We start from the raw sequence: 27971 nt of genomic DNA on the forward strand, positions 1-27971 counted from the left end.
ACCCTGCACGGCCGTGTCCCCAGGAACCGAGCCCCAGCATCACACAGCCGTGCCAATTGGCACGACTGTGCAGTGCATCCAAAGCCCAGTTAGGGCACGGTCGTGCCATCCTTGCACGGTCGTGCCGCCGCGTCGTACCCTAGCCTATAAAAGGGGTTTTAACGCCTTTTCTCGAGGGAGGAGAGCCAAGAGGCGAGCCCTCAAGAGGAGATTCATTCTGGTGCCGTTCCACGTCGTCCAGGACATCGATCCAGAGACCTTCCATCACCACCTCAACTCCAGAAGTAAAGGATTGGATCTGAAAATCACTCATCGTCATTGGACAAGCATACTTCTTTTTTCTCTCTTTGTTTTTTAGGGTTGTATGTTTAGATTCACCATGTCTTCAGGTTCTTCTCTAGCATCTATGGAGTAGAGTCTTTGTTCTAGGATGAGGGAGTAATTGTGGATTGGTTTGATGTAAAACTTGTATCATATTTATATTCATTGGATGATTTTGCTTGCTTTGTTTTGATTCCTCAATATCTTTGTCATGTTGATTGATTGTGCATGAATTGCCAACCTCGTAGAGGGAATACCTTAGATCGTACACCCGAGGGGCCCTAGTGACAGGGGTAACCCATTCACGGACATCTAGGGTACTTCCTCGGAAGGAGAGGTGACTCATTTGCAAGGAAGTAAGAGACCAAACCTAGCTTCTTAATTCTATCCTTGATCACATCAGTAAGGGTTGTGTCCTTGCAATCTACCGAGGCGCCTTAGTGATAGGGATGACAATTTTCCCCGCGGGTTTGGGCCCCGCGGGGAAAACCCGAAATGGGGATGGGGCGGGTTCGGGGCGGGTATGGGAATACTATCCTCATCCCCGAACCCACCCCTAATATTATTATTATTAATAAATAATAATATGATTTTTTTAAAAAAAGTATTAATAATAGTGTTAATATTAATATTAAAATTTTTGAAAATATGATTAATAATAATATTATTAATATTGATATTAATATTAATATTATCATTAATAATAATTATTAAATAATAATAATAATAATATAAATTAAATTTGGGAATGAAGCGGGGATGGGGATTCGATCCCCGTGGGTTCGGGTTCGGGGAATCCCCGAACCCGAAAAAATGAGAACGGGGCGGGGATGGGAATGGTAAACCCGCCCCCGCCCCGCCCCATTGCCATCCCTTCTTAGTGACAGGGGTTAACCGTGACAGGATTTCGTAGGGACTGTCTTTGTCTGGTAACAAAGATAGTTGCTTTAGCTTCCGGCGAATGCATGCCGAAAGACAATGAGTATAGGATAGTATGAGAAACATCAATACCGTCACAATGAAACCGAATTCCTAGAACTCATCATTAACCAGGTTGATTTCCTCTCGTTACTAGTTCTCATTCCCCGCTTCCCGATCTTTTCTCTTAGATTACTTACAACTATCGATAGTATAGCTAATCCTAAGTGTGCCTTCACTAGTGCTTATAACCAGTTCTTGTGGGTTCGACAATCTTTTATATTACTGACGACAAATCCGTGCACTTGCAGAATCGTAACAGTAGTGTCCTATCATAGGTTATAAGAAGGCTCTTTTGGTAATGAGTCATGAACCCTTGGAATATACCCTGACACATAGTGGTTATTCGCTGACAAGTGGTTACGATTCTCTGGTTTAATTGTCGTGTAGTGGCTCACCATCTTTCAGAGAGAAGCTCAGATCGCCCGACTTATCCTGACCAACATGTGCTGGCTCGTAAGCCTCGGTCTGTGAATTCTACCCTGCATAGCCTGGCCCAGAAGTCCCAGTCTGTAGATCCTGATATGTAAATCCTGCCCTGCATAGCCTGACTCAGAAGTTTCAGACTGTAAATCCTGACCTGTGAATCCTGCCCTGCATAGCCTAGCCCGAAAGTCCCCGTCTATAAATCTCGACCAGTATGGCTCCTTCCCCTTCATCCTTATTCTTGATGTTATTCTCCTGGCCTTTCGACTAGAGCACCTCACCCAACGCGCTCATTCGTACTCCAGACCTGGATCTCCTACTCAAGCAGCCTTTCTAGCTCTTGACCTGGGCATCCTGACTGAGCATTCAGAGTAAGCTTCTGACCTGGGTCTTTTACCCGTGTAACCTACCTTACCTCATGACCTGGAACTACAGACCCCTGATTAGATGGGTCACGACCCCCATGACTTAATACCGCGTCTCCTTAACTTCTGAATGTCACGCCCCCTTGACTTCTGACTGCCACATCCCCTTGACTTTTGACTGCCACGTCCCCTTGACTTCTGGCTGTTGGAATGTATACTAAAACCCTAGCTTTTGTAAACATTTATCTTTGAAATAAAAGAATCACATTGGTCAATATCTACATTTATTTGTTAAATGTAATTGTTCAATTAATTTATATTGTAGATAACATGGTGTGCGGTGTCGCACACAGAAGATCATGTTGTCGGTTCTTTATAAATTATAAATAGTTGTTCACGACTAAGATGGAAAGGAACAAACCATCAGAATAGTCGTGGTGTAATTAAGTATTAGTTTATCTTGATTAATAAATTACACTGATACACTCTAAGTGTATTGAGTAGGACTATTTTAGGTAAGTTCTTTTTGTACTGACTTAATAAAAGAACTAGACCTTAGTTATTATGGAAGTGTGTGCTCTTAATCCTAATATAATAACAAGCACATATATTTTATATTTATTTCTTTGACTTATCAAAGCGTGAGGTTTAGCTCGATAAATCAATATGTCCGATAAGTTGGGAAATGATATTACTTATAGTGTGTGTTGTTGATTATAGAAGGAATATGTGTCCTAGTTATCTAGGTTGAGAATGTCCCCAAGAGGAGCTCATAAGGATTGTCATGTTAAACCCTGCAGGTAGACTTAGTCCGACATGACAATGAAGTTGAGTGGTACTACTCTTGGAGCTAGATATTAATTAAGTGAGTTGTCAGTAACTTACTTAATTAATGGACATTAGTTATCTTAAACACAGGGAGACTAACACACTCATAATAAGAAGAAACTCATAATGTAATTTGGGATTGGTGCGGTAGTGCGATAATAACTCTCTAGTGGAATGAGTTATTATTGATGAACTTGAGTAGTGTGTTCGGGGCGAACACGGGATACTCAAGCTCATCGGAAGGCCAAGACCAATTTCTCCTCTAGGTCCCTGTCGTAGCCTCATTAAAGCCTCAAGTTCATCCAAATATAAGCCCATCTTGGTGTCTAAGAAGGGGGTCGGTCCAATGCTTGGTGACCAAGCAAGGGTCGACCACATCCTCTTCTATGGGGGCCGGCCCTATTGTTTGGTGACCAAACAAGTAGGGGTCGACCACATTAATCAAACAAGGAGGGTTGTTTTGAATTTTTAAAATCTTCTCTTTGTAGAAAACTATAAGTTTTAAAAGAGAGATTTTAATTTTTAAAACTTTCCTTATTTGAATTAGGTCACATGGTTTAATAGAGAGTTTTAAAAGTTTTAAAATTTTCCTTTTTTAACCATCCTCATGGTTTTAGACAAAAGGAAGAGAAGTTTTAAAAATTTAAAATTTTCTATTCATGTTAAAAAAAGGAAACTTTTGAAGAGGAGTTTTAAATTTTAAAACATGATTTTAATTTTTAAAACTTTCCTTTTTAACATCCACTTTAGGAAAGAGAGCTTGTAAAATTTTATAAGAGGATTACTTCTTTTAAAATTTTATAAAAAAAAAATTTATTTCTTCCTATAAGTGGTTGGCCACCTTTGCTTGGTGCCCAAGCAAGGGGCCGACCTAGATTAAATCAATCCAACCATTGATTTGGTGATTGATTCAATTAAGAGGAAAGAAAATGAAAAATAAAATGGAAAAGGAAAAACTAGAGAAATATTTTAATTTTTGTAAAAGTTCTTCCCTTATTTGCCTTGGGCAAGTAATATAAAAGAAGGGGTGAGGAGACTTCATGAGACATAATTCTTATTCTCTTGCTTAGAGATCTTGGTGTGGCCGGCCCCTTCTCTCTCTCTTTTCCCTTGCTCTCTTTTCCTTGGTGGTGGTGGTGGCCGAATATTAGAGGAGGAAGAAGAAAGCTCTTGGGTGGTGTTCATCTTGGAAGATCGTCGCCCACACGACGTCCAAGGCGAGGCGAGGAATACGGCAGAAGATCTCGAGATCATTAGCATACAAAGAGAAGGTATAATTAGCAATTGTTTTCCGCATCATGCTAGTTATTTTTCTTTGTATGAATTCCAAACACAAGAGACATTAGATCTAGTATTTCGAATTAGTTTTTCGAGTTTGTGTTTTCTTTGTTTTCGAATTTGTGATTCAATTGTTCTTTTTGGTTAACCTAGAGTTATTTAAGGAAATTAAATATTAGCTTTCCTTAAAAGGCTTTGTCTAGGCGGTGGTGGTTGCTCCCATATCCAAGAAGGCCATGTGCCTCACCATACAGTCCTGGAAGCCAATTTTGGAAATTAATATTTAATGGAATTAATAACATAAGTGGATTTGAATCAATAGTGTTAAGTTCCGCTTGCGATTCAAATCTAAACCATTAAGAACAGATAAGTTAAATTTGAAATCAATGATGTTAAGTTCCGTCTGTGATTCCTAATTTAACTTCTAAAGAACACAATAGGTTATTTAAGGAAAGGTTCGACACTTGTACAAAATTTTTGTACAGTGGAACCGGTACGATTTTTCTAGGACTAACCAACACTGGTTGCCACGTCCCATTGACTTTTGGTTGCCACGTCCCCTGGACCAGTCCCTACCCTTATGCGTCGTATCACTGAGAGAGACAATGAAGAAGAACACAACTAGGACGATAGGAACTTATGGAGGCGTTGGCCGCAGAGAGCTCGAAGATGAAGAAGGAAATGGCACAAGAAGAGGCAAATGAGAATGATAAAAGTGGTGTCTCCCCTTTCAACCTAATTAATATACCTTCTCCTGCTTAGCCATAACCATCAAATCTGGGAATCAAAAAGGTGGGAAATATCTCTAACCGTCAGATCAAGCTCCCCAATCAATAGAATCTCAATAGTCCTCTCGAGTTGATAACCTCAACATAGTGGTACCACATGTTAACCTTAGACGGATCAACTTTGATAACCGACATGATAGGTCAATCATGACCCAGAAACGCTACCACACATATCACTCACATTAACTCGCGATTTTCCAAGGCAATTACTAATTTACTAGTAAGGCGGTAAGGTTCTTCGGCCACATCAACCTTAGGGGTCAAGTCGATAGGTAGATTAAATCATACTACAGTTCATTCAATCAGATTTGGACTTCCTTTGACTAGACTTTGTAAGGAGGCTTGTGATACGGAGGTTAATGGAAGCTTACACATAGTGAAGCGTAGTCTTGTTGACTGGTCAAAGGTTAAATAGAGGTAGAAGTCAAAACAAACCCCTACCAACCCGACTTTTAGGGCTCAGCTTCTCCGATTCCTTCAACTTAGCTCCCCCAAGTCCTTCAGATCAATTTACCCGACTCCTATGCTTAGCTCCCCTTACACCTTTAGATCAGTCTATCTTATTCCCGGGGCTTAGCTCCCTTGACTCCTTCAATTAATCAACCTAACTCCTCGGTTCAGCTCCCCTGATTCTTTCAACTTAGCGTGCTTGGCTTTTTCAGTTCGGTCCACCTAACTCTTCGACTTAGCTTCACTGACTGATAGCTATTACCCATCCTACTCAACTCCATCATTCCATTTGGCTCCACCGACTATACACTCCTTCCTACAGGACGCCCCGTCACCCTGGCCCACTCATTTCGATCTAACCAATCTAACTTAATGGAACAGGCTCGTTGAGCCCAATTACTTCCGTATCTTGTGGATTGGCATGACAACTGGATAGCACTTGGAGTCGTCTATAAGTACAACACGTGAGTGATGTGACGGTACATACAACGGTGATACTACAGTGATATGCTGATGTGACACTTTCTCTATCATGACATGATGCCTATTTAATGAAAAGAAAAGTATTGTTTCAACTGTGTTATAAAAGGAGCCTACATCTGCGGGCACAAGTACGCATACACGTCTGCAAACATAGATATACTTATTGGTTGTTCATCTTCTCTATTTTCCCTCATTGGAGACGGACTTGAGTATTGGAGTAACTAAGCTGGGGTAATTCTTGGGCTCCATTCTCAGTCTCTTTCCTATCTTTTTAGGTTCTATTTGCCTTCCTGGTCCTTCAGCTCTTGCACCCTCTCTTCCTCTTTCTTGGCACTCCACGACTTGTTCAACATCAAAGACACTTTATTGGTGGCTCATCCGTTGATGATCTTAAGAAGAACCAATGAATATGTAGATTGGTTAGGAACACATTGCTTGCATAAGACTATTAGTATCAATTGGATCATACATGGTCAAAGTGAAGTGGGGATTCAAAGCAAATTATGCCAAGCTCATCTTTACAATTGTAGGGCTAAACCCTACTTAGTTTTGATTTTTAAATGGATAATAACCCAAGTGCATAGTAGCTTTGGAATTGAGATGTTGTGAAACACAAGATTCTTTATCGATAGACTAAATGCTACCATAATTGTGCAAAAAGGCGGGTCCCACCGCCCAGCGGCCCCCTAGGCCTGGCCCCACAGGGATCCTAGGAGGAGGTAAATCAGCGGTGAATGCTGGCCCGGGTAAAGCATGGTGTCTCCGGAATTTAACACAGCCGGCCCAGATTATTCATCCAGTGCGCGTCCGTGGACCTTCGACTCTACGACTCATTGTGCAAGGAAGCCACACCTTAACCAGTTGATCCAGCCCGCGGGGGCTAAATAGTCCATGAGATTGTTGATGTAATTGTGTCATTGAAAGGAAAGGCTCTTACCAAGTGCCAAAGGTTTTTTAAAAATGAACAATTTCAAATAAATTTTTTATTTTTTAATCATTTTATGGAGATTCAATTTGGTGCCAAAAAAAAAACAGGGGGTAAAAACAAACTGAGAAACAAATGATAGTGAAAATCCACGTGAAGATATTTCAATTTTCACAAATTTAGATCTCCATTTAATTTGGTGCCTGAAACCACCAAAAGAAAAAGTACAGTCCATTATAATCTGGTCACAATTGAAGATCTTGGAGAGCTCCGTTGATCAACTCAGGCCCGGCCCAGAGGCCGGGCGGTCCTGGGCGTCTGCCCAGGGCCCAATATTTTGAGGGGCCCAAATTTACAGATAAATATGTATTTAATAATTAGGTTAAATGTTATTTTCTTTTGTTTTTTTTGCATCCGCCGGCTGCTGTTTGTTTTCCAATGTGCAGTTTGCTTTTTGACTTTTGCATCCGCCGACAGCGGCCAACGTTCCTTTTCTTCCTTTTGCTTTTTGGCTTTTGCATCCGCCGATTATTTCTCAGTGCTTACTTTCCTTTTACTTTTCGCATCCTTCCTTTTGCCTTTTGCATCCGTGCTTTTTGCATCCGCCGGCTACTGCTCCACGGAATCCATCGTCGGCGCTGCTCCTTTGGCGAAATCGCTCCGTTCGGCTGCGCCGCTGCGAGACTGCGTACTCTCCTTCACCTCCGTCGGCCGACGGCTGCTGCTCGCCTGCTTCGAGCGCATCGAAGGGCCGCACGACAGAGAGGGACAGCAGGGACCCTCTCCGCTAGTACTCCGCTCTCCCCCGCGCAGCCGCGCCACTGCCGGAAACACACTGCCCCCGACGCACGACTGCACGAGGCGTACTACTCGGCGCACCGAGCGGCATCGGAGGACGGAGGAGTGAACTGCTGAAGAAGAAAACGCCGCTTCCCTACCCCTGCCAGGGCATGTTCGGCTGTTCTGTTCAGCTGTTGTCCTGCTCCTCTGGCTTTGAGTCCTCTCCAGTCTCCTCTAGCGAATCGCTCCGCCTCTGCTCTACACGGCTGCTCCGCTCTGTTGCGACTTGCGAGCCGACGATTGCAAGTCTACAGACTCTACACGGTGCTGTACTAGGATTTTTTTTATTAATTAGCTAATTGTTCATAGAATATGAATTTTTTGTTAATTAATTAATTGTAAATTTGGAATTTAATGTTGACTTAATTATTAAATTAATAACAGGTGTTTTACTACAGTCGACCGTGTCCGAGGCGAGGTGCTTAAGCTGCTAAGTGCTAAGCCTACAAATAATTTCAATCCAGGTGCTATTATTCCTTTTATACTCAGATTAAGTTGATTTAAATTATAGCTTTTTAATTGTGATTTTGTGAATTATAATATGTTACCTAAAAAATATATTTCTGGATGTGAAAAAAGAAAAAAAAGAAAAAGATTAGAACAATTAACTGAATCACAAAGAGGCGCTCTTAATAAATTCTTTGTTAAAAGTACAAGTTCTAATGAAAATATAGAAATTTTAAATAGGGATAATGTAAATGAGTCTAAAGAAATACATGATGTTAGCGAGGAGTCTAATGAAATTCATGATGTTAATGATGAATCTAATGAAATTCATGATGTTAATGAAGATAAAGATAATTTAAAAGAGCATGAAAATGTTACTAATGTAATAGATAATGAGAATAATAATATTGATAAACAATTTATTCCTCCACTTCCTCCACTTGATATATATGACCCAAGAAATTGGAATAATCTTGATAACAATGCACGTGATATTTTAGTTGAAAAGGGGCCTATAAGAGAAATAAATCTCACATTTCCTTTTGATCACTACTCTAGACATTTTTCAAGTACTTATTATTTTAAAAAGTTAAGTAATGGAGAGGAAAGAGATCGAAAGTGGTTGGTATATAGTAAACATGTAGATAAAGTTTATTGTTTTTGTTGCAAGTTATTTAAATATGAAAACAATAGAAGTTCTTTAGCGAATGATGGGTTTAGAGATTGGAAACATATCAGTGAACGACTTAAAGAACATGAAAATTCTATTGAACATATAACTAATATGAACTCTTGGAAGGAATTAAAAATGAGATTAGATAAAAATGAAACAATTGATAAAGATCTACAACGAGAAATTTCTAAAGAAAGAGAGCGTTGGAGACAAGTTCTTACAAGAATATTAGCAATTGTAAAATGTCTTTCTAAACGTTGTTTGACTTTTTGGGGATCTAATGAGAAACTATATCAAGAAAGTAATGGAAACTTTTTAGGGTTGATTGAAATGATTGATGAATTTGACGTTGTGATGCAAGATCATATTAGACGCATTCAAAATAATGAAATTCTTCATCATTATCTTGGTCATAAAATTCAGAATGAGTTGATTTCTCTTTTAGCCGATAATGTTAGAAGTATTATCATTAAGAAAATTGAGGCAAAATATTTTTCAATAATTCTTGATTGTACTCCGGATATTAGTCATCAAGAACAAATGACTTTCATAGTACGATGTGTTAATATGTCATCTAGCAATGTGAAAATAGAAGAGTATTTTTTAGAGTTTCTAAAAGTTAATGATACGTCTGGTCTTGGACTTTTTAATGAATTAAAAAATATTTTGAAATCACTTGATCTTAGTATTGAAAATATTAGAGGTCAAGGTTACGATAATGGTTCTAATATGAAAGGAAAACACCAAGGAGTTCAAAAGAGATTGCTTGAAATAAATCCAAGAGCATTATACATGTCATGTGCTTGTCATAGTCTTAATTTGACTCTTAGTGATATGGCACATTCTTGTGTTAAAGCCGTTTCTTTTTTTGGAGTAGTTCAACGCATATATACATTGTTTTCAAGTTCTCCTAAAAGATGGAAAGTTTTACTTGATAATGTGAAAGGATTAACTGTCAAATCTTTTTCAAACACGCGTTGGGAAAGTCGTATTAAAAGTGTTCAAGCTATTAGGTTTCAAGCTCTTGAAGTGTGAAATGCTTTATTAGAGTTATATGACATTTGTGATGATGCAAAGTCTAAGAGTGAAGCTGAAAGTATAGTTAACTCAATTGAAAGTTTTGAATTTTTACTTGGTATGGTTATTTGGTATGATATTTTATTTGCTATAAACATGATAAGTAAGAAGTTACAATCAAAATCTATGTGCATTGATTCTGCTATGAAACAATTAGATGGTATAATATCATATTTTGAAAAATATAGGAATGATGGTTTTGCAACAAGTTTGACTATTGCTAAAAGTCTTGCATCTGATATGAATATAGAGCCAGTATTTTCAACGAAACGTCGTATTTTTAGAAAAAAACAATTTGATGAGAAAGAAGATGATGAAATTTCACTATCACCTGAAGAATCTTTTAGAATTGATTATTTTGTGATTATTGTAGACATGGCAATTTCTTCTTTGAAAAGTAGATTTGATGAAATGAAAACATTTGAAAATATATTTGGTTTTTTGTTTGATTCGAAAACATTAAAATAATTAGATAATGATGAGTTGAGAAAATGTTGTGTTAATCTGACATCCACTTTTACGCATGATAATTCATTAGATGTTGAGTTAGATGATTTGTTTACAGAATTAAAAATACTACAACTAACTTTACCAAATGAGATGATGTCGGCAATTGATATTCTTAATTTTGTAAAAAATATAGATTGTTATCCAAATGTTGCAATTGCTTATAGAATATTGTTGACTATGCCTGTTACTGTAGGATCAGCTGAAAGAAGTTTCTCAAAATTAAAATTACTGAAAACATACATGAGATCAACGATGTCGCAAGAGAGATTGAATGGATTAGCAATTTTATCTATTGAAAAAGAGATTTTAGAAAATCTTGAAATTAATAATATTATAGATGATTTTGCTTCTAGGAAAGTTAGAAGAAGTCATTGTAAATAAATTTTACTTTATTAAAAAAATTAGGGCCTATTTTATCATTTTGCCCAGGGCCTCCTGAATGTTAGGACCGGGGCTGGATCAACTGCCGGAGTTAGCATTTTTCTTGTTATAGATTTTGAGATCCCTTTTAGATTCGAAGGCCGCGTGTGTTTGATCGTTCCGTCGAGCCGCCGCCGCCGGCAAATATGTCGATCCGTCGCTTGATCCGATCGAGACGTCGATTTGATACCGATCCGCCGCCACTTAGACAGCAGTCTCCGCGGCGCCGCGGGTGGCCCTCCTCACGCGGCCGCCCCAAGTCTCCTCCCCGTCAGCCTCCGTCACGGTCGATCGCCGCCGGAGCCCGTCCAGCTGCGCGTCCCAATTCCCGAACACCGTCACGCTGGCCTCTCGCCGCCGACCGTGGCCCTCGCGGAAGGCCGGGCCAGCGCCGACCGCTGCGGGGTCGGAGAGCACCTCATAGGCCTCCCGCGCCTCGATGAAGCGCTCCGCGTAGAAGCGCTCCTCCCCCGCCGAGCGGCACGCGTCCGGGTGCCACCGCAGGGCTAGCCGCCGGTACGCCGCGCGGATCTCGCTGGCGCCAGCGGTGTGTGACACCGAGAGCAGGTCGTAAATGGTGGCCGGCGCCGCCGGGGCGTTGACGACCGCTGCGGCCGAGGCAGAGACCCTGAATCGAGGAGCGGGTGCTGTTTTGGTGGGGATCGGAGAGAAGGAAGATCTGTACAAGGAATTAGAGGGAGACGAAAGAGCAAAAGCTGCCATTTTTGCGAAGCTACAAGAGCTACTTTACTTTACTGATGTGGTATGGAATTTGGATGATGAAGTGGTTTCAGAGACGCAATGGAGATTTATACAGACTTGAATCACGAGGATCGAGGAAATAGGGCAAGAACAGCGCATTGGTGACGTCAATCTTGAAAAATCAATGAAAATAAAACAGATGGATACAGACAGAAGAAAATATTGCACATCATGTGAGCTTCTAGAAGTACGCTTCATTTATTACTTAGGATCGATTTCTACGTCGAAATTAACCATTAAACCACCGCGGTTTGTGAACAAAACTAAAGCTGTCTTTTACTTCACTTGTATATTGATCCTGTCCGAATCGTCGATACAAAGGACGTTGGGCACGTGGCACGCTCCTAGTCGATGGTGTAGGCCTCCGTCGGGTCACGCGAGGCTCCGGCGAACCTGCACAGAAGTCGGGCCGGGAAAGGTTCCCGGCGACGACCCTCCGACACTCAAGTCAGACAAGCAAACAGTGTAAAAGGGTGGCTCCAGAGATGTTTCTTGCGCGTACCTCCGGCGAAGTAAGAGGCTCTATATATAGAGCGAGGAGAGAACTAATGCACGTTCACCGAGGTGCAGACGTGTCAGCAACCCATACCTCGGTATGCACTTGTCAGAGAGCTTACCTGACACCATACTGCTACAGTCCGAGCATGTCTTCGATGGGACAACAGGACACCCCGTTGTCAGACTAGGAGTATGCCGTAGCCATACGACTTGATGGCTGTCAGAGGGTGTTCCCTTCCTTTACCTACCGCCCGGCCGGGACGTCCGTACGGCCGACCGGGCGAAGAACGTCGTCCGGACGGCCTTAATTCCCTGCGTCGGCCGGGCGACACGTCCTTCCGCTCGGTCATTACGTACTGTTTCATTGAGCGTCGGGATCCCGGTCCCTACCAGGGTGCCTTTTACTACCAGATGTCCCGTTCTTCCAAGTCTGGTTGGCTGCCCTTTGACCTCCCCGTGGCGTTGACCCCTCGTTATGGGGTTCCGGATTTTTACCACCGGATCACTTGCCTCCCCCTCGAGTCTAGTCGAAGGAGGCGAAGTCCGACTGACTGGACTGCCGATCTGACTGAGTAATGATCCTTGCATTAGTCCGCTCGGCAAGGCATAAGGATGCTCATCCGTTCGGCAGTATCTTGTCCGTGCCTTGTGCTTCTCTTGGAATCCATGTCCAATGCTCCCCCCCACTATTTATCACGTGCTCTACGCACGGAATAGGGAGCTCATTAAATGCGGCCAGTATCCCGTTGGCACGTGGCGATCGTGTGCTTGTCAGCGTATGGCGGTGTCTTCACTTCCGATGGGACATTCGCCGTTCGAAATGAACGGCCAGATGATGATCTGGGTATTCGTGACCTGGATCGGACGGTGGACAATAATGGCGGCCGCCCATATAAAGCTCCCGACCCATGTTCCTCGCCGCATTTCGTCCTCCTCTTTTCCAGACACCCTACTGCTCCTCCTTTCGCCGGCAACCTTGTGCTCAGGCTTTCCGGCGACCATACGGCTTCTTCTGACCGTCTCCCTCGCTTGTAAGACCCTTTTTCTTGCTCTCGACGTTTTCTTTTTTCTGTTAATCGTCCCCTTCAGTTGGTTTTCCTCCATTCTCTGCTTGAACCCTCCTCTTTTATCCCGCATTCTTGTCTTTCGATCATGACCAGTACCTCGCAGTCGGCCGGCGGCGCTCTGGGTCTGTGGTATACGACCATGGAGAGCCGTTTTGACGAGGAAGACGCATTGCGTTTCGTTCGGACTTACGACCTGCCGACTGACCATCAAATAGTGGTAGCGACCCCGGCCGATCGGCCTCATGAACCGCCGTCCGGCACCGTTCTTTTCTTCCGAGACCAATTCCTGGTCGGACTGCGTTTTCCACCTCATAAGTTTTTCTTAGAAGTTTGCAACTATTTTCGCATTCCGCTCGGCCAAGTGGTTCCTAACTCTATTAGGCTGCTGAGCGGAGTGATAGTTTTGTTCAAACTGAACGGCATCCCCTTAACCCCAAAAATTTTTCACTACTTCTACTATCCCAAGCAAGCCGAGTGGGGTACCTTTATTTTCCAGTCTAGGATAGGCTTCGTCCTTTTTGATAATATGCCGAGCTCCAACAAACATTGGAAGGAGCATTTCTTCTATATACGTTTTCCCGAGCGGCCAACTTTCCGCACCAAGCGGCAGACGGCTATGCCTGCGCAACCGGAGCTCGGCAAGTTTAGAGGCGACGCGGACTATCTCCATGCAGCCGAACGGCTAGTCGGTCAGCGCTATCATATCGACAAGATGCTCCTTCCGGGAGTAATGCATATATTCGGCTTGTCTTCTACCCCAGCCGATCTGCCCTGTAGCATGAGTAAGTTCCCTTATCTCTCCCTTTATTATGTTCTAACTGATTTATTTTCTACTTCTGCAGCTGAAGTCATGTGGCGCGCCAAAGCTACCGAGAGGCTCAAATTGAAGGCCGCTCAGATTGAGGCGGTGATGAGCAAGGAGGCCGTCGAACGGGGCCTTGCTCCGGCTGATCCGGCCGGCGAAGAAGGTGCGGGGACACCAACTGTCCCTGAAGCTTCAGACGCCCCTGCCCCTCCTGATGAGGCTGCGGGCGACATAGAACCTCCTACCGAAGCTGTGGTGGAGGACCGTTCGACCGATGATGTGCCGCTACGCACTCGGAAACGTCGACGACCAGAATCCGCACCTGCCTCTACACTTGATGAGCCACAACCCGAGCAGGGCGCGGATGCACCGGTGCTGTCCGGGACGGTTTCCCTCGAGAGTACCCCGACCCCTCACGGTTCTCCGAGGGCCAGCTCGGAGGTGCCGTCCTCCAGCCCTTCAAGAACTTTGCGCCGTATCAGGCGTTTGGGCGAGCTTCCTTCCTCGTCCACCGGCAAGGCCGGTACTTCCCAGAGTGAGCCGAGCGGCTCGAATTTAATAAAGACCGTTCTGCGCCTCCCCTCAGAGGCGTACCTGGCTGCTGCTGATCGGCCAGTGGTCCCCGAGCAGCAGATTACTCTGACGGGCCCTCTTGCACAAGCTTGGATAGATGCTAGGCGTCGAATAGCCAAGATGACTCCCGGGCAGCTCGGTGATAGCAACCTACAACAGGCCACAGGGGTAGGTTCTCATTTTCTTTGTTTGCATATTCGACTTATGTTTTTAACCTGCGCACATTTGCTGGCAGAACTGGGTGGAGCAGATCGCTATTAGCTGAACTGGAAGACGAGTTGAAAAAAGCTGCGGGGGGTAACGGGCAGTCGACGGCCGCTCTGGAGAAGGCCAAAAAACTACTGGATGCCGAACGGAAAAGGGCTAACGATTTGGCGAGCAAGGTCGTCCGGCTTGAAGCGATGATCAAGCAACGAGATAAAGAGATCAAGACGACAACCACCCGGAAGCTCCAAGCCATCGATGATATGGACCGGATGAAGGTGGAGATCAGAGGGCTGGAGCAACGCATCAAAGACTTGGACGCCCTGCTGACCACCGAGAAGGAGAGCCGCTCGGCGGATCTCCAAAGATTCGATGGAGACTTGAAAGAGCTCCAAGCCGCCAGTGACGCCGCTCACGCCACGCTCAAGGAATACAAAGAAGGGGAGTCAGCCCGCTCGGACGAAGTGAGGAAGGCATTCCTCCGCTCGGAAGACTTCGGAGAGAAGTTCACCGACAAGATATCCCTCACGTTCGAGGAGGCGATCAAGGCGGCGGTGGGATATTTGAAGACCAAAGGTCACCTGCCTGCCGAGCTGACCATCCCCCCCCGAGGATCTAGCGAGCGTGATGGACACCATCCCCGACGCTCTTTTTGATTTTGGTGTGTGAAGAGCGTTTTTATAAACTTTTTTGTATTCCCGCCGTTCGGCCCGGCTTATCTTTGTAATAACTTTTTTTGGCTTGCATAATAGATAATCTTCTGTTCCTTTCACTTTTTATTTTGGCTAGAAATTTTTCCCCCATCACGACTAAGTGTTCTTTAAAACTCTTCCGCTCGGAACCTCGCTATGCCAGACATGAATTGTCTTTAATGTCTTTTATCATGCGACTGAGCAGCCGCTCAGCACGCAGACGTCGTTTGTTGTTTGCCTTTTCCATTCCGATTAACCATCTTTTGCTTCGCACCTCACCTCGATGGGGTTTTCGCTGGATTTTCACATGCGAGCCGCTCGGACGTTTATAGACGCCGGTTCGTCTCTCGATATTTAACGTCGGAGCTAGACGGCGCGGATATTTATAGCCGGTCGGCGCGGCTCTCGATTTTTAACGACGGGGCTCGTCGGCCTTCCGCTAGGACGTTTATAGACGCCGGCTCGTCTCTCGATATTTATCGTCGGAGCTCGACGGCGCGGATATTTATAGCCGGTCGGCGCGGCTCTCGATTTTTAACGACGGGGCTCGTCGGCGCGGACATTTATCGCCGGTTCTCTCGATATTTATCGCCGGAGCTCGAGCGGATATTTATAGCCGGTCGGCTCGATTTTTAACGACGGGCTCGTCGGCCTTCCGCCGGATGTTTATAGACGCCTCGCCTCTCAATATTTATCGTTGGAGCTCGACGCGGATATTTATAGCCGTTCGCGGCTCTCGATTTTTAACGACGGGCTCGTCGGCCTTCCGCCGGATGTTTATAGACGCCTCGCTCTCGATATTTATCGCCGGAGCTCGACGCCGGATATTTATAGCCGGCGCGACTCTCGATTTTTAACGACGGGCTCGTCGGCTCGGATATTATAGACGCCGGCTCGCCTCTCGATATTTATCGCCGGAGCTCGACGGCGGATATTTATAGTCGGCGCGGCCTCGATTTTAACGACGGACTCTCGGCCTTCCGCCGGATGTTTATAGACGCCGCTGCCTCGATAGTTATCGCCGAGCTCGACGGCGGATATTTATAGCCGGGCGGCTCTCGATTTTAACGACGGGCTCGTCGGCGCGGATATTTATAGACGCCGGCTCTCTCGATATTTATCGCCGGAGCTCGACGGCGCGGATATTTATCGGCGCGGCTCTCGATTTTTAACGACGGGCTCGTCGGCCTTCCGCCGGATGTTTATAGACGCTCGTCTCGATATTTATCGTCGAGCTCGACGCGGATATTTATAGCCGGCGGGGTCTCGATTTTTAACGACGGGCTTCGGCCTCCGCCGGATGTTTATAGTCGCCGGCTCGTCTCTCGATATTTATCGTCGGAGCTCGACGGCGCGGATATTTATAGCCGGTCGGCGCGGCTCTCGATTTTTAACGACGGGGCTCGTCGGCCTTCCGCTCGGATGTTTATAGACGCCGGCTCGTCTCTCGATATTTATCGTCGGAGCTCGACGGCATGGATATTTATAGCCGGTCGGCGCGGCTCTCGATTTTTAACGACGGGGCTCGTCGGCCTTCCAAGGCTAACTCCTTACCAGGCCGAGCGACCTTGGCCTTCATTCTCGAGCTCCCAGCTCGGATTTAAACCTCCCGGTCCATCGGCTCGGGGGCCTTCGCTCTCTGTGCACTTGGCTCGGATAATTTATATGCCCCTGCCGAACTGCAAGGGGTCTTCACGCAGTAAGTCGTTCGGCGGAGAATGCTCAATGTGTTTTCATCTTTTTGCTTCCTGTATTACAAGTACATAGGCGACTAGCATATATACTAGAATAAATTACAATCGTGCACCTTTCATCCAGCTCGATAAGGCTGGAGATGATTTGCACTCCACGGTCGATCCAGCTGCCGCCCGTCCTCATCCTCCAAGTAGTAAGCGCCCGAGCGGAGTTTTTCAATAACCTTGAAGGGACCTGCCCAAGGAGCTTCAAGCTTGCTGACGTCGCCGACAGACTTGACTTTCTTCCAGACGAGATCGCCGACCTGGAATGATCTGGGGATTACTCGGCGGTTGTAGTTCTGCTTCATCCGCTGCCGGTATGCCATCAGCCGAATGGATGCCTTAGCTCGCTCCTCTTCGACCAAATCCAGCTCCATGTTCCTCCGCTCGGCGTTCCCTTCATCATAGCTCTGGATCCGGACGGACTCAACGCCGACTTCAACCGGAATGGCTGCCTCGCCGCCATACACCAAATGGAACGGTGTGGCGCCCGTCCCTTCCTTCGGCGTCGTTCGGATGGCCCACAAGACGCCCAGCACTTCATCCGGCCAACTCCCTCCTAAATGGTCGAGCCGAGCGCGCAGAATATGAAGAATTTCCCGATTGGCTACTTCGGCTTGACCATTACTCTAGGGATAGGCCACGGACGTGAAATGTTGCTCGATGCCGTAACTTTTGCACCAGTCCTCTAGCACCTTGCCTGTGAATTGCCGCCCATTGTCGGAAACCAATCGGCGAGGGATGCCGAACCGACAGATGATGTGTTGCCAGATGAATTTTTTGACCATCTGCTCGGTGATCTTCGCCAGCGGCTCAGCCTCCACCCACTTGGAAAAATAGTCGACCGCCACTAGCAGAAATTTCCTCTGCCCGGTCGCCATCGGAAATGGACCGACAATATCCATTCCCCATTGATCGAACGGGCATGAAACGGTGGATGCCTTCATTTCTTTGGCCGGTCGGTGGGAGAATTTGTAATACTTCTGGCACGAAAGGCATGTAGATACTGTTCGAGCCGCGTCTGCTTGCAAGGTTGGCCAAAAGTACCCGGCCAAGAGGATCTTCTTGGCCAACGAGCGTCCGCCCGGATGCCCTCCGCATGATCCTTGATGTACTTCCTGGAGGATGTAAGCCGAGTCCTCCGAGCTCACGCATTTTAACAACGGGCGAGAGAAAGCTTTCTTGTAAAGCTGATCGCCGATAAGTGTGAACCGACCGGCTCTCCTTCTTAGCAGCCGGGCTTCATAATCATTGGATGGTGCGGCGCCCGAGCAGAGGAATTCTATGATGGGTGTCGCCAATCGCTTGGAAATGTAAGGCCCTCCATTCGGTCGACGTGCGCCACCAACAGTACTTTTTCAATTGGCTGCTGAATGGCGACCGGCGTTATTGAGCTCGCGAGCTTGGCCAGTTCATCGGCTGCTTGATTTTCTGCTCTGGGTATCTTCTGGACAACAACTTCTTTAAAATCAGTTTTGAGCTTCTCAAAGGCTTCAGCGTAGAGCTTAAGCCGAGCGCTATTGATTTCGAAGGTGCCAGAGAGCTGCTGAGCGGCTAATTGCGAATCCGAGTGGAGGGTTACCCGACCGGCTCCCACATGCCGGGCAGCCTGCAAGCCAGCTATGAGGGCCTCATACTCTGCCTCATTGTTGGTAGCTTTGTAATCCAGCCGAATGGATAAGTGCATCTTTTCTTCTTGAGGAGAGAGCAGCAATATTCCGATCCCGCTTCCGAGTCGAGTGGATGATCCATCCACATATATTCTCCACATAGCTTCCGGCTCCGGCCTTTGCACCTCAGTCACAAAATCGGCCAAGGATTGAGCTTTGATAGCCGAGCGAGACTGATATTGGATGTCAAATTCACTCAGCTCTGTCGTCCATTTGATGAGCCGTCCGGATGCCTCTGGATTTAGTAGCACACGTCTGAGCGGGCTATTGGTTTTGACAACGATCGTGTGCGCCAGGAAGTATGGACGAAGGCGCCGAGCGGCGAGGACCAGAGCAAATGCTAGCTTTTCGAGCCCAGTGTAGCGAGATTCAGCATATTTTAAAATGTGACTAAGGAAATATACCGGCTCTTCTCCGCTCGACCTCACTAAAGCTGAGCCGATCGCATGCTCTGTTGAAGACAAATACATATAAAGTGGCTCACCCGCCGTCGGTTTGGCTAATACCGGGAGAGAGTTTAAATACGTCTTCAAGTCTTCGAACGCCCGATAGCATTCTTCATCCCAGTGAAACTTAGTGGCCTTGCGCAAAATTTTGAAGAAAGGGAGGCTCCAATCGGCGGTTTTGGAGATGAATCTGGACAGAGCGGTTATCCGACCGGTCAAACGCTGCACTTCCCTTGTATTTCTTGGAGGCGGCATATCTTGTAGAGCTTTCACCTTGCTGGGATTGGCTTCGATACCCCGCTCGGTCACTATATATCCCAAAAAACGTCCTCATTTCGCTCCGAACAGACACTTCTGAGGATTCAGCTTGACTCCATACCTGCGCAACGTTCGGAAGGTTTCTTCCATGTCCTTGAAGAGGTCGGCCGCTCGGACGGATTTAATTAGAATGTCGTCCACATAAACTTCTAGGTTCCGCCCTATCTGCTCTCTGAATACCTTATTCATCAACCGCTGATATGTGGCTCCAGCATTCTTCAATCCGAACGGCATCACATTATAGCAATAAGTGCCGTCGGCCGTCACGAAGCTGACTTTTTCTTGATCTTCACTGGCGAGCGGCACTTGGTGATAGCCCTGGTAGGCGTCGAGCATACAGATCAATTTACAGCCGGCCGTAGAGTCCACCAGCTGATCTATCCGGGGCAGAGGATAAAAATCTTTCGGGCAAGCCTTGTTAAGATCCCGAAAATCTATGCATACCCTCCATTTGTTGCCCGGCTTGGAGACTAATACTACGTTCGCCAGCCAGCTCGGGAACTGCACCTCGCGTATATGGCCGGCTTCCAGAAGCTTTTCCACCTCCGCCCGGTTTCTTTGCTTTACCGGCCGAGCGTCCGGTCGGACATGTAATTCGTGCTGCGCGATGCTCGGCGAAATTCCGGGCAGCTCATGTGTCGACCAGACGAAGACATCATGATTTCTTCTGAGGCATTGGATTAGCTCTTCTTTCTGCTTCTCCTCCAGATCGGACGCAATAAAGGTTGTGGCCTTCGATCGGGTTGGATGAATCTGCACTTCCTCTTTTTCCTCATAAATTAAAGTGGGTGGCTTTTCGGTGATGGCGTTTACCTCGACCCGGGGCGCTTTCCGAGCGGAACAGGCCTCTGCTCGGACCATCTCGATGTAGCATCGCCGAGCTGCTAGCTGATCTCCCCGTACTTCTCCTACTTTGTCCTCTACGGGGAACTTGATCTTCTGGTGAAAGGTTGAGACGACCGCCCGGAATTCGCTGAGCGCTGGTCGTCCCAAAATGACGTTGTAGGAGGAGGGAGAGTCAACCACCACGAAGTTTATTGTTCTTGTCCTCTTGAGCGGCTCTTTTCCCAGCGAGGTAGCCAGCCGGATCTGGCCGACCGGCTGAACTTCGTTACCCGTGAACCCGTAGAGCGGAGTCGTCATGGGTAGCAGCTCGGCTCGATCAATTTGCAGCTGATCGAAAGCCCTCTTGAATATGATGTTGACTGAGCTCCCTGTGTCAACAAATACGCGGTGAATAGTGTAATTGGCTATTACCGCTTTGATGAGCAGCGCATCGTCGTGGGGTACTTCAACTCCTTCCAAGTCCCCTGGCCCAAAACTAATTTCGGGTCCTTCCGCTCGTTCTCGGCTACAGCCGACTGCGTGAATCTGGAGCTGCCGGGCGCTTGCCTTTCTAGCTCGGTTGGAGTCTCCTCCGGTCGGCCCGCCAGCAATGACGTTGATCTCGCCTCGGGAAGTATTGTTTCTATTTTCTTCTTCTCGAACGGATGGTCGAGACCGTTCTCTGGACGCTCGGCGATTCTCTTGCCTTGGAGAACGATGCCGATCGGGAGTCTGTTGCCTTGGCCTGTCAGCTCGCGTCCGGTCGGCTTCCTGAGTTCTATGTCGCCTGTCGACTGAGGGAGACCGTCGTCCAGCATTACGTGGCACAGGATGAGCCACGAAGGGAAGACTTCGACAATCCCTTGTGTTGTGCGTATCTGTCCGGTGGAAGGAGTAGAACATTGGGGTCCATCTCTTTTTTGGCTTGGGCCGAGCAGCGGCTACCTCTTGCACATGTGACCTGACGTGGGGGGATCGGATTGCTTCAGCCCTTGGTCCTATGGGCAGCTGATGAGCGGTATGTTGTTTCCGCTCGGACTGAGGAGGTCGTTTGGCTGGAGTTTCTTTTTTCCTGGCTGCCTGTGCTTCTTCCACGTTGATGTACTCGTTAGCCCGATGTAGCATGTGATCATAATCCCGGGGCGGCTTTCGGATGAGCGATCGGAAGAAATCTCCATCCACTAGGCCTTGTGTGAAGGCGTTCATCATGGTTTCCGAAGTGGCCGTTGGAATGTCCATCGCTACTTGGTTGAATCGCTGGATGTAAGCTCGAAGCGATTCCCGGGCCTCTTGCTTGATGGCGAACAGGCTCACGCTCGTTTTTTGATAGCGCCGACTGCTGGCAAAGTGGTGGAGGAAGGCCGTCCGGAAGTCCTTGAAGCTTGTGATGGATCCGTCCGGCAGCCTCCGGAACCACCGTGGAGCCGATCCCGAGAGAGTGGTGAGAAAAACTCGGCACTTTACTCCATCTGTGTATTGATGGAGGGTTGCCGTATTATCAAACTTACCCAGGTGATCATCCGGGTCGGTTGTCTCATTATACTCGCCGATCGTCGGAGGCATGTAGTGCTTGGGCAGAGGGTCTCGTAGAATAGCCTCTGAAAATTGGCGATTGATCCGCCGGAGATGCGTCGGGGGCTTTCCTTCCCGTCATCTCGCTCAGGCATTTCATCCAAGAAGAACCCCTATCTCGTGAGTTGGTACGGCTTGGTGCAGAGCCCGATGAAATGCGACAGTGGCAGGTGGTGCTTCCGCTCGGCCACCAGATGCTGATGTTGCTTGCTGCTCCGGCCGCTCGGATGCGGCTTTCTGTTTTTGCTCCACGAGCTTGGCGGCCCTTGTCTCGATCAGAGCGTCGAGTTCCTCGTTTGAAAGCGTCACCATGTGTTGTCGTCCAGCCTCGTCCATTGTTTCCGATCGGATGCAGGAGCGTTCCCACAGACGGCGCCAAATTGATCCTGTCCGAATCGCCGATACAAAGGACGCTGGGCACGTGGCGCGCTCCTAGTCGATGGCGTAGGCCTCCGTCGGATCACGCGAGGCTCCGACGAACCTGCACAGAAGTCGGGCCGGGAAAGGTTCCCGGCGGCGACCCTCCGACGCTCAAGTCAGGCAAGCAAACAGTGTAAAAGGGTGGCTCCAGAGATGTTTCTTGTGCGTACCTCCGGCGAAGTAAGAGGCTCTATATATAGAGCGAGGAGAGAACTAATGCACGTTCACCGAGGTGCAGACGTGTCAGCAACTCATACCTCGGTATGCACTTGTCAGAGAGCTTACCTGACACCATACTGCTACAGTCCGAGCATGTCTTCGATGGGACAACAGGACACCCCGTTGTCAGACTAGGAGTATGCCGTAGCCATACGACTTGATGGCTGTCAGAGGGTGTTCCCTTCCTTTACCTACCACCCGGCCGGGACGTCCGTACGGTCGACCGGGCGAAGAACGTCGTCCGGACGGCCTTAATTCCTTGCGTCGGCCGGGCGGCACGTCCTTCCGTTCGGTCATTACGTACTGTTTCATTGAGCGTCGGGATCTCGGTCCCTACCAAGGTACCTTTTACTACCAGATGTCCCGTTCTTCCAAGTCCGGTTGACTGCCCTTTGACCTCCCCGTGACGTTGACCCCTCGTTATGGGGTTCCGGATTTTTACCACCGGATCATATATATAATCCAGACTAATCTTAGTTATCTTATCTTGATCTACAGCTTTGCCCAATCTAATCTATTTAAAAAGATGAAAAAAATTAAAAAATAAATATTACCGATATATCACTAACCCACGAATAAAATGGATAAGTATTATGTACGGTTGGACTTGTGGATAAGCATTCTTCTGAAGCTTTTAAGTGAGAAGCCAAGTCGATTACCTAGTTAGAGATTAAACTGTGAATCCACAACTTGATGCCGTTCCATTTCACCGGAAATACTTTCCCGGTCCAACAAGTTTCTCTCACCTAACGATCTAATCTATCCATTTACTCGTGGGATCTAATTTACTCCGTCGCTGTCGCCGTTCAATCCACCAAGGCGCCGAATTAAAACCGCGGCAAGTGAGTTGGATTTTGATGAATCCACCGAAGGGGCGACTCAAAACCGCGGCAAACTGCCTAGGCGCCAACTCATGCCGCGGCAAATCTCTCCATCCTGCGGTTCTATAAATGTATTTTCAGAAAATTCATAAATAACTGCGAAAAATAAATTAGTAATCTGCTGTCATTTATCTAAAAATTATTCAAAAATTAATAATAATTTGTTTTGGTCTGTTGTATAAGATGTAAAATAAATCAAATAATAATGTAAATTATAAGTACATTTAGAATTTGAACCTATTGAATTTAAAATTTCAGTTGGCATCTATTGATTTTACTTTTTTATTTTTATTTTAAAATAAAACGAACAACAGTCACCCCTATTTTAAAAAAATATTATTACTACCACATACTTTATTTTATAATTCAATTAATTAATATTTAGAAACTAATGATAATTAAAACCTTCAATTCTAAATTTAGAAGCCATTTGAAAGTTAACTTGCGGTTTGAAAATTAACATGAAATTGGGATTATCATCCCCTTTCAACCCATCACTTTTGTGCTTCCAAAATGCTAGGCAAGCCAAGGTTGACACTTGATGATGGAGGTCATGACAAGCTAAGGTTGATCGGATATCAGACAACAATAAAGTCCTTGCATATCAAAGTTGATCGGATGTTAGGCAAGATGAAGTTTCAACAAGTCAAAGGTTGACTGAATGCACAACAAAATAAGTCCTGGTAAATTGAGGTCAATCGAATACCAAGCAATATAAGAATTCAACTTAGTAAAGTTAAAATAGGAGTATTAGTCGGTTGACAAGGCATATCGATTAATTGATTGACTCTAAACCTAGAAATTACGATTTTGAGATGTTTTTAGGGTTTGATATAGTAACTACGATTTCTACTATAGTACCTAGGGTTGCTACAATGTCAAGGTTTACTGCAAACCCTAAACTAAAAAAAAAAAAAATTTGCTACTGTGATTAATGTTTGCTACAATAGTTTTGGGATTTGTTATAGTACCTAGTTTAAGGTTTTCTACTACAATGTTTTTTTAAGTACTGTAGCAGTGAACAAAATACTTCTGAATCGACTGATCAATTTGACCGGAGGCAAATACTTAATTGGCGAGTTTGACCAATCGATTGGTAAGGTAAAAAAATTATTCTATAGATTTAAATGATCAGATTCGATGTGACAATCGATTGATGATGGTAAATAATTAATTGGTCGTTAAAAATCAACCCGAACAGTAACCATATAAGTAAGGTTTTGCTTGAAGGAAAGGGGGGCAAATCTTGAGGGGTTAAGACAAAGTACTGCTATATTTTTCACCATAAAAAAGTAATCCAAATCAACAAGCAAACATCCAAAGTAAAGCTTCTTAATTGTAAAGTGTTTTCACTTTCATTTCCATTTGTATTTTGTATGGCTGATATTTGCTTGTAATAACAAGTGTTGTAAGAGATTTCTATGCCTTCATAAGATATCCGAGAAGGAAAATGTCATAATATACAATAGTAGATCATTAGGATTAGGACTAGGTTAGGATTAGTCGTCTTAAAAAATAAATACTAAGTAAAACTAAAATGATGTACATATAGTGTCAAATTTGTTTCAAGTAATTTATTGCGTATTCAAACAATGAGCATGTAATTTAGATGAAGCGGTCCAAACTAGCTCGCGCCGGTTCTAATAGCCACATATACAATTGAAAACGTGGGCAATTTTAAAATGAAATTGAAAAAAAAAAAAAAAAGCAAAGGACGCAAACACAATTAAATTTTCCAAACTTTCCTTAATAATTGATTGTCCAGCGGCAGGATATTGTTTATGAAACAAGCCTCTTCAATTCAATAATTTATTGCAATGTGGTAATCATGAACCATTTAAGTTGGTGACTGTTAGTATTACTTTTGACTAGTTAAAAAAAAATTGATGAGGTCGATAATATTAAATATTAAATTTAGGATATTAAATTTAGGATGATCGATTTAACTCTATAGAATTTTTTTTATTGGTCGTTAAAATAAATTGAAAAATATTGATGATGAATAAAAATTTAACATCCAGTGATTAGATGTCCCATTTAAAAAAATTCTTATTAAAGATAGAACCACATATATCTAAATATAATCTAATATCCTTCTATTGCAAGTTAGCCCAGGGCGACTACTTAGCAAATGGGTTTAGTTGCCTAATTGTTTATTGGTTTGATTTTGGAGGAAAAAGTTTGTGATGTTGCACTTGGCTCAACTGATTAGCCCTTCCATACTAACAATGACATTTAATCTAAAAAATGCATAAGAGTAGAAATTGTGTTAAGGGCATTTTGATGTGACGTGGAAAAAATATCTATCAAAATTATTCAAGTAATTAATTTAAAATATTTCAGAATTAAATTTTTACCCCAAATGAAGGAACCTCTTACCTCCTCTCTATTGCATAATTGGAAGAAAGAAAAACATGTAAAATCTTTATAAAACATCATTTTGCACTTATTCAACACTTTTCTAAAATGCTTTAATTTTTTTTCCAACCCAATCAATTAAAGGATGATAAATTGCTATAATAAAATATTTTAACTTTTCAAGAAATAAATAAATAATCAACAAAGGAACTTTTCTAGAAGCCTTTTCTTTATGTGTCTCTATTCTCTGTGGGTGTGACCTGTGAAACAAAAGCGTGGCGCAATTGTTTTCAATTCCAATTCACAAGAACTCCTCGAAACTCCATAAATCTGCATTCCATTTCCATCTCTGTAATATTTCCTCCATTCGTGTAATTAATTCTCCTCCTCTACGACAGAAATAAATTTTTGCTAAAAAATGGCGGCGATTTTTGCTGTCTCCGCTGCTTCTCCGGCGTGCAAAAAATCCACCTTCTTCCCTGTTCCCTGCAGCACCAGAAGAGCTCCTCGATTCAGGGTCTGTGCCTCCGCCGCCACTGTGGGCTCTTCGGATCCGGCCACCTTGTACGACCTGCTCTTGGTGTCGCACACCTCTGGGGCGCAAGAGATCCGCGCGGCGTACCGGCGGCTGGCCCTGCGGTGGCACCCCGACGCGTGCCGATCCGCCGGAAAGGAGCGCCGCTACGCGGAGCGCTTCATGGAGGCGCGGGAGGCCTTCGAGGTGCTGTCCGACCCCTCCCGTCGCCGCGACTACGACCTCGCCCTCTCTGGCGACCGCTGGGCCGCGGCCTTCGCGGCCGCCCCGGCCTTCAGCGAGGGCCGCGCTCGGCGGCGCGAGGGCGGAGCCACGGCGTTCGGAAACTGGGACGCGCAGCTGGACGGGCTCCGGCGACGGTCGGCCGGGGCGGAGGCCGGCGGAGAGGAGACGTGGGGCGGACGAGTGAGGAGGGCGGCCGGCGGCGCAGCAAAGGCGGCGGTTTAGTGGAATGAGCTCCTGGCGGCGGTTGCCGACGGCTTCGATCGAGTGATTCGGAAATCGATTTCTCCTACGAACCTTGATATTTTTCATTTCCCCCCTTGTATATATGGCTTTGTCACCAAACAAGTCTAATTGAGGCCTAACTTTGTCGAAGTTTGAAATTTCTGTTGATAATTATTTGGTCGATTTTCACAAACTACTTAAGTCTACGTTTGGTAGGCTACTTAAGTCTATATTTAGTTGGGTACTTAATGTTACATTTAGTTGGATATAATATAATATAACTTGTAATATAATTAAATTTGTAATATAATATAATCTTAATTATATTATTACGTGATAATATAATGTATGTAATCTTTGAATACAAGGGTGATTATATTTTTTTTACTTGGTGTCCATTATTTTTTATAAGAAATGTAATTCGTTTTATTATAAAATGATAAAAATATCATGCGACCTCTATCGACGGACGCCGCACCTCTGCCGAAACTTACGACAACCAGCGACTGCCGTTGTTGACCTCCTCCGCCTATTACCGTCGGCCGTCGACAACTGGCAACCGATGACGACGACGACGATCGTCGGCGGTGGCCGAGGGCAACGGCGGTGGGCGGCAGCAGCGGCCGACGACGATGGCGACCGACGACGATGGCCACCGACGGCGGCGGCCGACGGCGGTGGGCGGCGGCGGCGGTTGACTGCGGTCGGTGGTTGCGGTGGACTAAGAGTATATTCGGTATTTAAATTTTGGTTAAACGATGAGCTCGCAATATAATCGGATTATATAGTATTTACTTTGTAATCCAGATTACAAAACTTCACTACCTTTTGTAATCTAGATTATATTATATTACAAGTTTAAAATTAAATCAAATAAAATAATCACCTTGTAATATAATCCTAATTTTATTATAAGGAAGATTGCACCCTACCAAATGTATGGAAAATGAAAAAAGAAAATTACTTTAAAACAAACCTATTTTAATTTTGTCTCAAAAAAAAAAAAAAAATTTGCACACATCATTTTTTTAAATAGTCATATATCTTATTTACTTAGAATAATTTTAAAAAATAGATAATATATTCTGTTCAATAGAAATTAGTTTGATATTTTTATATTATTATTAAATCATA

The 27971-nt window shown here is 45.2% G+C and overlaps 2 protein-coding genes across 2 annotated transcripts; one reads left to right on the top strand and one right to left on the bottom strand.

The window, feature by feature from the left end:
- Nucleotides 1-11013: 11013 nt before the first annotated feature.
- LOC121999274 (chaperone protein dnaJ 20, chloroplastic-like) lies at nt 11014-11532 on the bottom strand. Its single transcript, XM_042553974.1, has one exon. It carries the CDS (start codon nt 11530-11532, stop codon nt 11014-11016), a length of 519 nt encoding a protein of 172 aa, XP_042409908.1.
- A 14741-nt stretch (nt 11533-26273) lies between these two features.
- Nucleotides 26274-26837, top strand: LOC121999275 (chaperone protein dnaJ 20, chloroplastic-like). Its single transcript, XM_042553975.1, has one exon. The coding sequence runs from the start codon at nt 26274-26276 to the stop codon at nt 26835-26837; it is 564 nt and encodes a 187-aa protein (XP_042409909.1).
- Nucleotides 26838-27971: the final 1134 nt, after the last annotated feature.

Source organism: Zingiber officinale, chromosome 7A (genome assembly GCF_018446385.1).
Source record: "Zingiber officinale cultivar Zhangliang chromosome 7A, Zo_v1.1, whole genome shotgun sequence".
NCBI lineage: Eukaryota > Viridiplantae > Streptophyta > Magnoliopsida > Zingiberales > Zingiberaceae > Zingiber > Zingiber officinale.